Source organism: Lissotriton vulgaris, chromosome 8 (assembly GCF_964263255.1).
Source record: "Lissotriton vulgaris chromosome 8, aLisVul1.2, whole genome shotgun sequence".
NCBI classification, from domain to species: Eukaryota; Metazoa; Chordata; class Amphibia; order Caudata; family Salamandridae; genus Lissotriton; species Lissotriton vulgaris.
The window spans coordinates 469,258,806-469,273,644 of NC_141696.1; the positions used below are offsets into that span (position 1 = coordinate 469,258,806).

General features: G+C 45.2%; 1 protein-coding gene across 6 annotated transcripts in view; it reads left to right on the top strand.

Annotated features, from left to right (window-relative positions):
- REPS2 (RALBP1 associated Eps domain containing 2) overlaps positions 1-14,839 on the top strand; it is a 1,031,179-nt gene that overhangs the window by 722,053 nt on the left and 294,287 nt on the right. For all 6 annotated transcript variants that reach the window (XM_086934261.1, XM_086934263.1, XM_086934264.1 and 3 more), the window contains one exon: positions 7,772-7,908. In XM_086934261.1, the coding sequence (XP_086790387.1) occupies positions 7,772-7,908 (137 nt within the window). The remainder of the gene's footprint in view (positions 1-7,771; positions 7,909-14,839) is intronic.

A 14,839-nucleotide genomic window follows, 5' to 3' on the forward strand; every position in this document is an offset into this window, starting at 1 on the left:
CCAGTAGTGAAGCCAGCATGCGCCACCAGTTTGTACCCCCCCGTTGTGTAGTGCCATACAACGCTTACCCATGAGATGCGTCTCCTGTAATAAGACCACATCCGGTGAATGCCTCCGGATCAACTGACCAACCATACCTCTTTTTATCTTATCCCCCAGCCCGTTCACATTCGAACTGAGCACGGAAATCCCAAATCCCTGCTTACCAATAGACATTGTGATAATGCGACATTTCCAAAGCAAGTGATGGCACCCAATACAAAAGAAAAAACACACAATAAAAACTAAACAATCCCAATACTGAAACCCCCGCCCCCCCATCCCTGCACCCCTGCGTGTAGCTTACGCTCATCCCCAACTAGCAGTGTGCCTGTCACCCCAACTAGTCTACAAATAACTAAAAGTAGAAAACAGAGGAGGTCCTATCCGCGGGCCCACCACCCCTCCCCCCGACTCAATGAGGATATCCCTGCACATTCCAAGTCTCAACAATAAGCATTATAAACGCATCCAGGCAGGGAAACCCATTACGTGCCCCCCTTTGGACTGCTTTCCAAACCCCACAAGTCACTGCCCCCAATCGATCCCACACTCAGCAACGTCATTGTTCATCCTCCTCCCCTTGGTCTTGAGTCTCAGAGTCTGGCCGCTGGACCCCATCCAACCAGTCCGCCGCCACTTCAGACTTATCGAAAAACCAGGCTTTCCCGTCGAGCTCAACTCGCAGGCGGGCCGGAAACATCATAGCATACCTTATACCCTCGTCCCACAGCTTCTTTTTAACCGCCAAAAACCGCTGTCATTGCTTCTGCACCACCTGGGTAAAGTCTGGGAAGAACAAAAGGGTCGCATTCTAGAACTCCAAGGGATCCGCAGCCCGAGCCGCCTGGAGGATTACATCACGGTCCCGGAAATTAAGGACCCTGTGGGCCCGTTCAACCGTAAAAAAGTTGCTGAGACCCTTAGGCTTGAGGTGGTTAAGGATAAGGTTTTCGACAAACAGATCCGGCTCCGGACCCTCCGACTTCTCCGGCACTCCCAGGATGCGGATGTTGTTGCGTTGTGTCCGCCCTTCATATTCCTCGAGCCGCTGGTCAGTAGATTCCCTGGAGGCCTTAAGATCACCCGCTTCCTGCTGCAGCAAATTGATGTCATCTATGAGGCTAGTCGTTTTAACCTCCAGCGATTTGACTTTCTCACTTGCTTTTGTGAGATCCGCTCTGATGAGCCCCATTTCAATTGTGACAGTGTCCAGTTTGCCGTCCAAGGCCTCCATTTTCTGGCCCAGGAAGGTCCGAACCCCAGTTATGGCCACCATAAGGTCCTTCAGCGTCGGCTCTTCCCCTGCAGGTGGGTCCTCGGAAATTCCACTTGGGCCCCTCCTCGAATCAATCGGAGACCCTTTAGGCAGCATGTATCTATCCAATTTATTTGACTGGACTTGCCAGGCACCTCTAGTCGATTTAGGCAGAGATTTATCCGAGTCCGCCTTCGCCGCCATCTCCGCCATCTAGTCCCCTAAAGAGCTGCGCTCCATCCGATTGGCAATTGCGATAGGGCGCAGGCGACAGACCTCTTCGTCAACCAGTTGGACGGTGCCCAGGATGTCCGAAATCCCCCGGGAGCCCCAGTCACACAGCCCCGGCTCTACTCTGCACCCCTGAGGACACGACACACCGTCAGGCAGGCCGCCGTGGCAGGCGGTGATATATTCAAGCCTCACCTCTTCTTATTGGAGTGCTTCCGGGAGCCTCGATCTCACAGCCCCAGAAGTCTACACAGCCTAGGAGCCTCACCGTAGCCACCCGGGCCTGTTGTTGCGTCCTTGGGTCCACCCGACTCCGCGGGGCAGTCACGGCTCTCCTCTGCACCCCCTGGGACACGACACACCGTCAGGCAGGCCGCTGTGGCAGGCAGCAATATAGTCAAACCTCACCTCTTCCTATTGTGGTGGTTCCGGAAAGTCCACTGCACAGGGGTGCCAAGGGGCAACCCCAGTATGTTCCCAGCACTGAGCCGCTCCCCCAAGGCCACAGCGCCTCTGTCACTGCTGTTTATATGTGCGCCAGCGTGTGCAACCAGTGGGGCCCTCCTCTTGCCCCTAGGCAGACACCTCTCTGTCTGTACGGCCGCCGGGTCTCCCCCTCGACCGGCAGGCAGAACCAGGAAGCGGCAGGACGTACACAGCAGGGCGCCGCCCCCGCAAATCGGCAGGCAAGGAGGGGCCGACAATCACCAGTGGAGCACCCGCCTCAGCTCCAGTCCGCGTCTCCCACAACCTCCGACTGGGCCGACTCGAGACGGCCCCGGCGGCCGATGTTTACGCACTTGAGTCGGGGACCGTAATTACTCGAGGCCCCGGATTCCGATCTCAGTAGGCCGCAAACCCTTGGGTGGCGTAACTCGGCCACCGAAGCCCCAAAACGATCCGGGGTTTTTCCCGAAGGCGCTGCATCAGTTCCCCCACCCAGAGGGTGGGACGGGGTCAAGGATTATTGACAGTATGGCGAGTCAGGTGGACGAGGTTGGCCGGAGCCGGTCTCTAAGCGGCCATCTTGGCCGCTGGCGCGGCTCCTCCCCATCCCTGCGCTCTTTAATGCATATATGACCCTGTTTGTCAACATCGTCAGATCCCACGGTCTCAACATTATTTCCTACGCAGACGACACCCAACTCATACTCTTACTCACAGATTGCCCCACCCCCACCAGAGCAATCTTCCCCAGATGCATGACAAGCATTTCCAACTGGATGGAGAACAACTGCCTGCAGCTGAACACAGACAAGATGGAAGTACTACTCTTCAGCAAAAGCAGCAACACATGGAACAACTCCTGGTGTCCATCAGACCTAGGACCTGCACCCACTCCCTCCGACCACACCAGAAACCTCAGAATCATCATAGGCAGCAATTTGACCAAGAAACCACAGATCAACGCCATCTCCTCCACCTGCTTCCTCACTTTATGCATGCTACGTAAGATCTCCAGGTGGCTACCCCTGCACACGAGCTGCACAGTGACTCAGGCCCTCATCTCTAGTCGAGTGGACTAAAGCAACACTCTTTACTTAGCAATCACCAAACACCTCCAACAGATGCTTCAGACCATACAGAAAACCACAGCGAGACTCATCTATGACCTTCCGCGACGAACCCACATCACTCCCCCCTTCAGGCAACTCCCGCTGACTCCCTGTACAGAAGAGATGCCAATTCAAGCTGCTAACTCATGCATACAAGGCGCTACACAACCAAGGACCCGCCTTCATTAACCACCTCCTGAACCTCCACCAACCGTCGAGAGACTAATCTCTGCCTCCCTATCACTTGCCCATACTCCCTGCATCTATTAAGCAGAAGTGGAGGACGCTTCTTCTCTGATGTTGCATCAAAGACCTGAAAAAGCCTAGGCAACTCAAGACCATCACCTAGCTTCAGGAATTCCAGAGCCCAAATACTTGGCTGTGCAATTGAGCCTCTAGGATCTGCAAGCGCCTGGATACCAATTTCGGTGATTAGCTGTGCTTTATAAATTTTGATTGATTTATTGAACCAGTGCAGACATTGGTTGCCATTTCCGATATCCAGTTTGTATATACAGAGTAAAGCTTTCAGTAACTACACTCATTAACAATAATTATCATTATGAACATCTAATGTGTTTGGAAGGCTGCGGTGCCTTTTAAGCACAGTTATCCTTGCAAGTAATACATTTAGGAAGAAGGCTGTATTTCAATGTTTAGATAACAGGTAAGGAAAAGGAGAGTTGTTTGCAAGTCGATTGATGGCATTGACAGTGTTAACGGTAGTGTATGTGATTTTACCAGTGATGTCATTTGTGATGTCATCAGTGACTTCATGCATGAGTTTGTGAACAGTGTATTAGGGAGTTGTGGGTGCGTAACTTGCCATAATTAACCAAATACAGTGTTTTCTGTAGGCTTTGAATCTTAACCAGTAGGGTTCCTTAAACTAAAATTTTGTTGGGGAATATTTAGGTTTTTCTCATTATTTTGATTAGTAGTTGACCTTAGTAGAAAACCATAATTCTGTTAACAACTGTTTCTTTTCAGTATAAATTTTAGATTATCTAATGATATGTATTGCCTTTCTCCTTAGATGAATGGGCCTCTGGGCTGTGGGTACAGAGTTTGGCCTTTGGCCACGCAATGTGTCAAATCCTCCTGCCCCAAACACCACATGGCATGGTCTCTAAATTTGCCTTGTGGACTTTGGGAGAGGGTGGTGACCATGCCCTTCGTCGAGCCATCCTGTGTCTAAAGGCAGGAGGGACAGACTTTGTCTGTGACCTGGGGTTTCCGAACCTATTTTACAGCCTGTCAAGTAGGGTTGGATAAAGGACTCAACTCCTTTAAACCCTCCTGATATAAATATCATGCCTACCTATCATTGACAGTAAAGTATGGGGACAAAGCTAGCATTGCCAAAAAGTAATCTCATATGTGTGTTGACATGCCTGGAACCTAGGAATTGGAATGCCTGCTGTGAAAAAATTCAGCTATTAGAAGACTGATAGTTACAGAAAACAAGACCACATTTTGGACATATTTTGTTCAATGGATACTGTGTAATCCATTCTCTGCTCTGACTCTGACTGACAACATTCTGATTCTGTCATGAGGGATTTAATCCTTAGAGGTTTGGCGAAGGTCAGTCCTACCCAGAAGAAGTACTACTCATAACAAAAAGAAGTCACTACTACGAATGCATCTCCACAGCAGTTAGATGGTCCTGATTTACCAAGATTAAGCCGCCCATGCAGGTGAACGAAACATTGGCTGCTCACAGTCAGTTTTTTATCTATATGATATTTTTGATGTGACGAAATGAATATGACAATGTTCTCCTTTTGTACGGCATGGTAAGGAATGAATTGCTGGGATTAAGGGAAGAATTCCATTTTAGAGGAATTCATTGGTAGTCCTCTGCATTTTTTGTTGTTTAAGGTGATTCTAGTACCGTTTCATATTTCTGTCACTGGTGCAGTGCTTAATTTGTAAAAGAATAAGTGCAGAGGCCCAAAGTCTTGCTCAGAAGCCCTCGCCCAGCACTATCGACTGCCGAAGTGCCAAATTCCACCTCGTGACTCTAATCCATCACACACACTTACTGCCTCTTTGTCTCAGTTTTGCAGGTGTCTTTCTCTTCCTCCTCTTTTCAGCTTTAGTAGTTTTCTCTCTTTTGCTCTGGATCACAGTCTGTGGAAATAAAATAAGTACTGGTCCCTAAAAAGTAGTACTGGAAGGCCCCTCTTGCAACCACTGGTTCAAATTACGCACTGCTCTGGCTCATGGGTAATTGTGCTAGGCTGCTTGAGACCACTGCAGCTTTAGATTGGCTAACAATGTGATCTTTTACTGTAATGCAAAGTAGAACATTAGAATGTTGAGTACTCCATTGCAGACAATGGAGTGCTCTGGGTTTCTATAGGCCAGTAGAAGCCCGCAGAACAACATTTTAATGTTGTTTTTCATTCACAGCGGCTGCTGTGAGCTAAGGCCTCTCGGGCCTGAGGGGATATAAATTCCCTCGGGCTCCGAGAGGCCTTTGTTTTACCCAATTAGATCATCTGCTCTTCAGGGCAGAATGTTTTAATAGCCTTACAGCCCTCCTAGCGGGCTCTGCCAACCATTAAAGGCCTGTCCCTTGTTAAAGGCCCGAGCCTAACGCTGGAGCCGACCTTTAGTGCCCGGTAGAACCCGCTAGGTCAGGCTCTATGGCTATTTTAAAGCCTTTTCTGGCCCCTCCCATTTGTACTACCATCTGTGAGGTGGCGCGCCCTACTGCAAACCTGTTGGTGCATTTCCCCTTCCACATGACGTGTCTGAAGCCGGTTCATTGGCATTTGACTTCTTTATGAGTCTATAAAGCAATGCATGACTAGTTCTTCCATCTTGTCAGTTGGTATTTGATTCTTGTACTCTCTGAATAATGCGCCAGATGTTAAGCTGCTTTCTAGAAAAAAGACATTCTTTGTTATGAGTCTATAAAGCAATGCATGACTAGTTCTTCCATCTTGTCAGTTGGTATTTGATTCTTGTACTCTCTGAATAATGCGCCAGATGTTAAGCTGCTTTCTAGAAAAAAGACATTCTTTGTTGGCGTCACTTTACAAGGCACATGAATGAGCTCTGAGTCCTTCACGCCTCTGAAACATACATGTTTCATCAAACAAGGCTGTACTTGGGACATGGCCACCCTTTGTTCCTGGGGTGTTGACTGAATTTCTCCTGAACTAGTAGTTGCATCTCCATGTCTTCCATTTTCACCCTCATTCTTTCTAGGATGAGAAGGTGCCTCTTTTAGGTGGACAAAACCAGGAATCTGCATTGTAGTGAACATCTGTGTATGACCAGGGGTGTTCCAGATGCAGAAAAACAAACATCTAAGACCCCAGTTGCTATACAACTTGTCTGGCTATTTGTTGCTCAGAATATTTCTATCACCAAATGTGTATGCATTTTCCACCAGAACCAATGTAGCATTGGCGTTATTTTCCAGGCATTTCCTTGTCGGTGTCATGGCCATGGGCTCTGCGTGGTCCACCTCACATGCATTCTTCGGCATTAATTACTCTTCTGAAGGTTCTTCAGGTCATGCCATATTTGCCAGAGGAGATATTGAGAACCTATCACACACGCATTGGATTTCTGCTGCTGCTTTTTCTCCTCCTTTTCATGTCTCATACTTTTGACTCTACCCATTGGTTAAGAGGGCGAAACACATGATGTAGGACTATGATGAAGTTACATTCATGGTGGTTTCTTTCCTTAGTTTATGCAGTTTCTTCTACACACAACACTCCCATTGATTCCCTTTCCTGGTCCATTGGTCAAATCAATATGACTAATAGACTACTTTAGGCTCCTTCTTTAAAGAGGATGATTAATATCAAGGGAAAAGGATTGTGATAATAAATACATCCTCATACATGGCCACTGCCAGCTGATTAACTCTCTCAATGACCTATTAGAAGGGGTTCTCATGAACTGAATGTAGGAGGAACCCTACAGAGTAACCATAAATATATATTTATCCTAACTGTCTTCTATTTTCAATCTCAATATAAATGTAGTACTTACTTATGCTGCACTTAAGGGTATGCCCATATAGCATCTATTGCCTTTACATAATATTTTCAAATTATGCTTGAAAATAAACATCAGTCGAAAAGTGGATGGTTGTTATGACTGTACAGTTATGGTTCAGATTGACGTTCAGTTGAAAAGGCATTTTTGTTTCTAATTCTTTTGCCATTGTTTGTCGAATCTGCACACAATTTAGCACTTGCTTGGTTTATTCACTGAAGTTAAGGTATGTCACGTTTTGTGTAGATCCTTCCAGGGGGAGAATAAGGGTTAGTCAAACAAAAGATTTCTCTTGGTTAGCTTTCTTAGTAATTTCTGCTGTCCGCTACAACAAAATCCACTGAAAGGAATTGCACCAAACTTTGCATGAAATCAGAACTTTACTTAGAATGCTTGCTTTTGTGGTTTGGTGAAAATATGTTCAGTAGTTTCTACATTGACATCATTTTCTTTCCTATTGTGCTTGTTGATTTGTTTTCCTTCCAGTGTATGTGAATATTGAAAATATGATGCCCGGTGCACAAGCTCATTTCTAGTATTTTATGTTTTTTCTTCAAAAGCCATTTATTTTTACTCAAAATAAATCGAAAAGATCTCTTATTAATGTCATCACTATGTGCACAATATAATGCTTTTAAATGTTTTACGTGTCCCATATTAGGTCTTACTCCAGTACATCCATTGAGGATACAGTGAAGAAAGTGGAGGAGCCTCCCACTCCACCGCCGAGGCCACAGAAAACACACTCCAGAGCATCCTCCTTAGATCTGAATAAAATATTTCAGCAAAGTTCTCCAGGTAATCTCTTGCTGCAATCACTAAATAATTGATTTTCTTTCAGCCACATTAAATTGTTTTTATCGTCACACCCTTTCAGGCCATTTCCCAGATGTAGGGTCAAATGGCAGGCTGCAACTGTACCCTGTGGTGCAGGACAGGGTTCTGTAAAGTCAGGCCTGGAGGACCGGATCCATGCCAGATTTGTAAGATAACCACATTCTGTTAAATGGGGATATGCTGAAAGTCTGGCATGAATCCGGCTCTCCAGGACCAACTTTTGAGAACCTTGGTCCAGTATATTGCATTTTGGGTCTGTGACAGAAGTTTAAGCTGCCTTAACTCTCCTGGATAGCTTGGCTGAGCATTCAAGGCTGAACTAATGGTAGTTAGTGTAAAATGTAGTATAACACAATGATTACAATCATGATAAGGTGGAATTCTAGTAATTGTTGTTACTTGAAAATTAATAATAAGCCTGGTTTGACCTTTGGTAGTCAGCCTGCCGTCCATCATGGAAGAGCAGATAATGACCTCTGCTGCCCAGGCACATTATTGCAAGCCATATTCAGAGATCTCATCTATCTGCCTGGCAGAGAGCTGTCTCCCTTCAGAGAAGCCACCAGCATGGCGGCTTTTCTTAAGACATTCAAAGTTTGCTGAGCGACCATCATGCAACATACTTTGTAATCACAGAACAGTTGATCCGCCAGCCAGTGCTGAATTTGAGCCGGTGGTTTCCAGTGCTTGGCACCAGAACTTGATTGTCAACACTGGCACTTATGACAGCTGCCACATGGTGGCGCTGTTTGTGCAATTAAAAGAATAGCAGAACAGTTGTTGATGAATTCAGTATACATTAAAAACAACTGATACCAGCCGCCCAAGCCATTATTATATCTTGGAGGGCATCAAACAGTCTGAAATGTCACACTTGTAGCACTGTGATGGTTAGTAGTTGTGTAGGTGTTGTCATTGGCAGTGCTGGCAGTGGCAGTGGGTGGTGCAAGCTGTGGTGGCCTGACGAAGGCCCTGATGGTTATTTTGTTTTTACAAATTAAGCATTTCACATAGGTCAACTGGATACAGGACACTACACAATACAGCAGGGTCTGGGGGTCAGGCAAACAACCAGGCATCTCACAAACACATACTCTGGTATTCAGGCCAGAGACTGGTGGAGGCCCATGCTCACACTGTCCCAGACAGAGGCTTTTGTGTACTGGGAAGGCTACAGGTGGAGGATTACCACCAGGACAAACGCTGATGGTGGTGTAGGGACATGTGCTCACCAGAAAGGTTCACTTATCCTGGGAATGTGCTCACCTGCGCTCTTAGATAGGTTCAGATGAGCTCTTCTCCACCTAGGAGGTGAGGCTTGGAAGGCTTATAATCTTACGTTCTCTATCTTCGGGCAGGACAGGTGCCAGAGCTGAGCAGCGAGGTTTCGGGTGGGACTGGATTGAGTGCAGCAAAGGGGAGACGATTATCATGCAATTCCATGTGTACTGGAAGGCATTAGGCAAGCCCACCCTCCCTTTCTCTCTAATACTGTCACTGGTTGTGAAACACATATAGTTTCAGACAGAATTCCAGGATTCAAAACATTAGGCAGCTCTGAGGTAATAGAGTAATTCCCTTGGTCGCTTGGAACAAGAGTGTAGCAAAGACAAGGGTGACTGCAGTGCTTAATTTATCAAGTAATAAGTGCTAGTGCCCAAAGTGCTGCTCTGAAGCCGGTAGGTGGTGCAGAATACCAAGGCTGTGTGGTCCTGGAACTAACTCATGCCTCTATAATCCACAATTAGAAGCTACCTTCCCAGTAGCATAACAAAACTTGAGTGGCCCCCCCTGCAAAGTACACGGAGCAGGCCCCCCTTTCCCAGCCCACCACCTGCTACTTTTGCTGAGTGCCCCGTGGAGCTCGAGGGCCCCTCTCTGCGGAGGCGACTGGGTTTATGTTAGGCTGTCCCTACCCCTTTATCTCACTCTTGCAGATCCTTGCATTCTCCCTTTCTCAAGTTTGTTTGCGTCTTTCTCTTCCTCCTTTATGTTTTTCCTTCTCTTGCTCCCCAGGGAAAAGTCTGATGAGGGAAAGCAAGTGACCATCCCAAAAAATGAGTGCTGGTTGCCCCCATCGGCAAAACCGGGATTAAATTAGGGACTGGGTGACTGAAATAATGTTGTAGAAGGAGGTTAAATGAAATAAAAACAGGGCATACAAGGAGAATGGAAATAAGTTATCAATGTCAGAACAAGTATGCTCACTAAGATTTTGGTGAATGAAGCTCATTATTCACTGACCATAAACTTTATATTTTAATGTTAATGTGTTAGGGATACCTTGACAGAGTTCAGTGGAAAAGAAAGAGAAGTACTTAATATGTAAATAGAAGTTTGAGCCCTGCAGAGTTATGTAAACGATGTAGTTCAGTTGCCTAGTTACGAATAAATAAATAAAAAATAATATACGCAAGGAAAGTAATGCGGGCAGTGGCTTATACAGAAGTCCTGTGCACTTGATGTTTCAGCTGAGATCTCTTTGCCCGTCGGGCTATGAGCAAAGAATACATTTGAAACCCTATTTGCTTTCAGGTTAGCCAAACTTTGAGAAGATTTATGGATTAAAATGTACTGACCTTGTTAAAGTTATGCAGTTCTTTTCCAGAATGAAGTTTCCAAAGAGTTCAGGTCGATTTACTCTCAAGTACATTGCTGATCTAATAAGAGGCCATCTCCTGTTGTTACCATTGGAGGACCAATGGGAATGAAAAGTGAGAGGATGACTTTTCATCAGTAGATAATAGATTAAATCCTTGTGCATGTAGTTCCATGTTATTAAGGCATATGCCATGCCATACATGTGTAAATAATAGCAGCTATGGCTTCCAGTTTTTCTTCTAATCTGTTTATTGTAGCAACCCTCACTCAGTTCACATTCAATCCGTATTTGTTCGGTCAGAGATGGAATATAGATGGGAACCCCCTAACATCCCCTTACACCTGTTTTAGCCCTGGATGAGCACCATACCAGTGAGCCAGAGACAGACAAAAGATTCTAGAAACAGCTACTTCAATCTTTCTGATGGTCTTATTGTAATTGCATTATAAAGCGCTTACTACCCCTGACGAGGCGTCGAAGCGCCTTTTCGGCAAGTAGCTTGCTACTTCGGAACCCAAGAATTAGTGATGAATTAGTATAGGGGCAAATTAAATTAATTTCAGCGGGGACACGTGAGTTTGTTATTTGGATTGAAAAAGGATACTGGATAGGTAGAAGAGAAAAGGATTTGCATTTATATAGCGCTGGCTACCCCTGATGAGGTGTTGAAGTGCTTTTCGGCAGGTAGCACGCTACTCTGGAACAGAAACAGTATTAGTGGGGAATAAGTATAGGGAAATATGAAATTAATTTGCACATTGGACATGTTAGTCTATTAGTTGAATTGAAAAGAATAGTGGAAGGACAGAAAAGGGAAGGGTCTAGAAAGTGTTTTTTTATTTTTAGCTCATAGCAGTAGGAGGAGGTTTGGGAGGTGGAGGGGGAAGAGTCAGAGGAAAGGCTTTAGTAAAGCTTCTTGGGGAGATCTGTATAGTAGAAGAGGTAGTTGATGATGCAAGGAGGGGTATAGGAGGGAAGAGTCTGGAAAGGGTTATATTATGGATCATAGTAGTAGAATGAGGTTTGAGATGAGTCAGGGAGTGGAGGTAGAGGATATTTTGAGAGAGGTATATTGCGATCTCCTTCCACTGGTTAAATGGTAGTGAAGACTTTCAAAATATGAACTGATTGGAAAAATAGGCTTGAGGATAAATATGCAATACACAAAAATGGATTTGTACCGACATTCTGCTAAGTAGTGCGATGTGATCCGGGATGACCAGGATGCCAACTTGTTGGAATCCAGTAGGAGTGGAGTACTACAGAAGCAGCACAGTTATCCCAAATGCTCCAGTGCAAGTACACGGGGAATACGTCTAAGGAATCTCTGAAAGATGGAACTGTGGGCTGAAGGAAAAACATGAAACATTTCTGAGAAACGAGGGCCAGTTGCGAACTCAGCCATCAGTGGGATGCTAAAGTAACCAGGATGGCACTTTTGCCAAGGCTCGCAGCTACTGTAACTCCTTGCTGCTGTAGTACACTTACGCGGACTCACTGGGCAGCCCTGAAAGTATTCACCGCAACCCGGAAGTAGCTGTCGTGTTTATCACAGTGGTCTGGGAATATGCTTTCTTCTTTCCTATACAACTCTCCTCCCTCCTTCTACACATATCCCATAACAGATACTCCCTCCTCTCAGTTGCCCTAAGAGAGTGATGTCACCGGTACCACTCAGTTCCGGCCAGGTGAGCAGCTTAGAGTGCATGCATCGTTGCTCCCTGATAAAGTACACAGCACTCCAATTGACCTTTCCCTACTTTACTTACGCAAACAATTCTGTATTGTATTCAGTAGTTTCCATTACGTGTCATGTTTTATTTGATTCTTTGTACACAGCAATTATTGTCTGACTCACTACATATTTCAATATTTCGGATCTTTCTTCAGTAAAACAATTTAGACCAGTTGGATTATTTATAGCGTTTATGGTTGTCACTTTTGTTGTCAACCTTTTCAATTCATACATTGTTATCTTTCCCTTTAATAGTACTAAAATATGTGTGATTCCCAAGATAATTATGAATCTCTTCTCATTGATCTCATCTGTAGCTACTATACATCTTATCATAGTATTTCGTAAATATATTGTTTCGTTCTCTTGAATGTGTTAGGGATTTTATTACTTTTGTTGATTTTCTCTTGGATTCTGGTCTGGCTAGAACCGACTACTATTATCCACTTTTATATATTGTAGTCTATTTCTATTAAATTGCTTCTCCTTTGTTACTTTAATTTACTTTGATTATGATACCACAGTATGTAGTTATAACAGTGGCGGCCGACACAGATCAGAGGTAGGGGAGCGGGGACGGGAGGAGGAGAGGACCCAGGGGGGAAGCGGGACGGGGACAGGAGGAGGGGAGGACCCAGGGAGAAGCGGGTATAAGAAAATAATAAAATTAAAATGCCCCTTCTCGCCTCTTCCTTGCCACGTCTCTTCTCCGTAATCCTTCCTCGCTTGGCAACAGGAAGCACACCCAGGTTCCCAGTCAGCCAATCACATTGCTGCCTTAGCATTCTTGTGATTGGTCTGAGCGCAGTTTTTCGGCGCTCAGATGCTGACTGGAGGCCTGGGCATGTTCTCCACGTAGGCTGCGATGCAGCCTGCATGGAAAACTTGCAAAGTGCGCAAGACTGTTTTGGGCGGCCTGAGCGGGTTGTCCAAGCAGTGTTTGCGCACTTAAGTGGGTGGTGCCTACCACTCCTCCCCTGCCCCCTCACACAAAGCTGCGTAAGTAGGAAAAAATTAAATCATAACACGAGTTATTATCATTATATTTTCCCTCTGTTTCACTGCAAAAAGCAGTGGGGCGACGCTCCTCTAACTTAACGGAGTAGCTGCCACTGAGTTATGAATATGTTCCTTAATTCCTTTTCCCAATAATTTTCATCCATGGATACCCTTATGCTGTGTTGAATGTATGTGTCCGAAATGAGTTACTTATGCCTTGTGTGGGACAGCTTGAGATCTCTTGTTTAGATTTGAAAAGTTATATCATTGTAGTTATGATCTCTTTTTGTTTTACTAAGTCATATATTTTTCGTGTCCACTTCTAACTACGTCATCAGCAACTGTCACCACTGCTTTCAGTGATAGTGTATCTCACTATTCAAACAACTTTAAATTCTTTTTGTTTTTACCCAGTCATGTAGTGTTTTTAAATAAATCATTAGTCACACAATTCATGTTTATTTTCACTGAAATTAAATTAAATGTAAGTCTTCTATAGCGCGACTGCCACTCCTACCGGAGTCTCTCGGCGCTGTAAATGACAAGGATCAGCTGTATAAAGCAAGACCTAAATAAGGTCTAGGCAGCAAGCATCAGTTATTCCAAAGATCCATGTCTTTAATGCTTTTCTAAAGTGTCCCTCTTGTTCAATTACTCTGAGTTCCTTTGGTATACAATTCCAGGCCGTTGTTCCCCGTAGAGTGGTTGATCTTCCGCCTCTGGTAGCCAGTTTAAAACCCGGCACTTTGAGCAGGCTAGCAGTGCTGGATCTCAATGTTCTTATAGTGGTATAGGGCCTAAATCTTACTGAAAGGTATATTGGGCCCGATGTCGATGTGCTCTAAACGTTGTCAGTAGAAGTTTGAACAGAATTCTTTTATGGACTGGAAGCCAATGAAGGGTCTTCAATGCCGCCGAGGCCGACGCCCTCTGCGGCAGCCCTAAGACCAGTCTAGGTGCAGCGTGCTGGACTACCTGTGGTCTCCTCAGGATGGTTTTATTAATTTCTTCAAGGAGACTATTGCAGTAGTCCTGCCACGATAATGTAAAAGCCACTGCCACTGTCTTCTTAGCGGCCAGGGGGATCAGATTGAAAAACTTTCTCAAGGTTTTTATAAGCTCAAAACAGGTCCCTGTAATCTATAGGACATGGGGTTTGAAAGAAAGGGGAGAATCAAACCACACGCCAAGATTCTTTGCAACCTCAACCGTTGATAGAGGGGCTGTAGTATTATCTGGCCACCAGTTCTTTGGTTGAAAGAGGTTGTTTTTGCCGATGGGTAGAATTTCTCTTTTATCAGTATTACAGCAGAGATGGTTATCTTTCATCCATTTTATTACTGCTGTAAAACAAGATTTGAAATTTCTTCTGCATCGGTAGAATTCTGGTCTAATGACAGGATCAATTGGGTATCGTTGGCGTACGACGTGATTTCGATCCAATAGGTCAAGATCAACGAGATAAGTAGGGCCATGTATATATTAAATAAGATATGACTTAAAGAAGCACCCTGTGGCACACCAGTGGAGACGGCTCGTTCTGGTGAAAGGAAAGG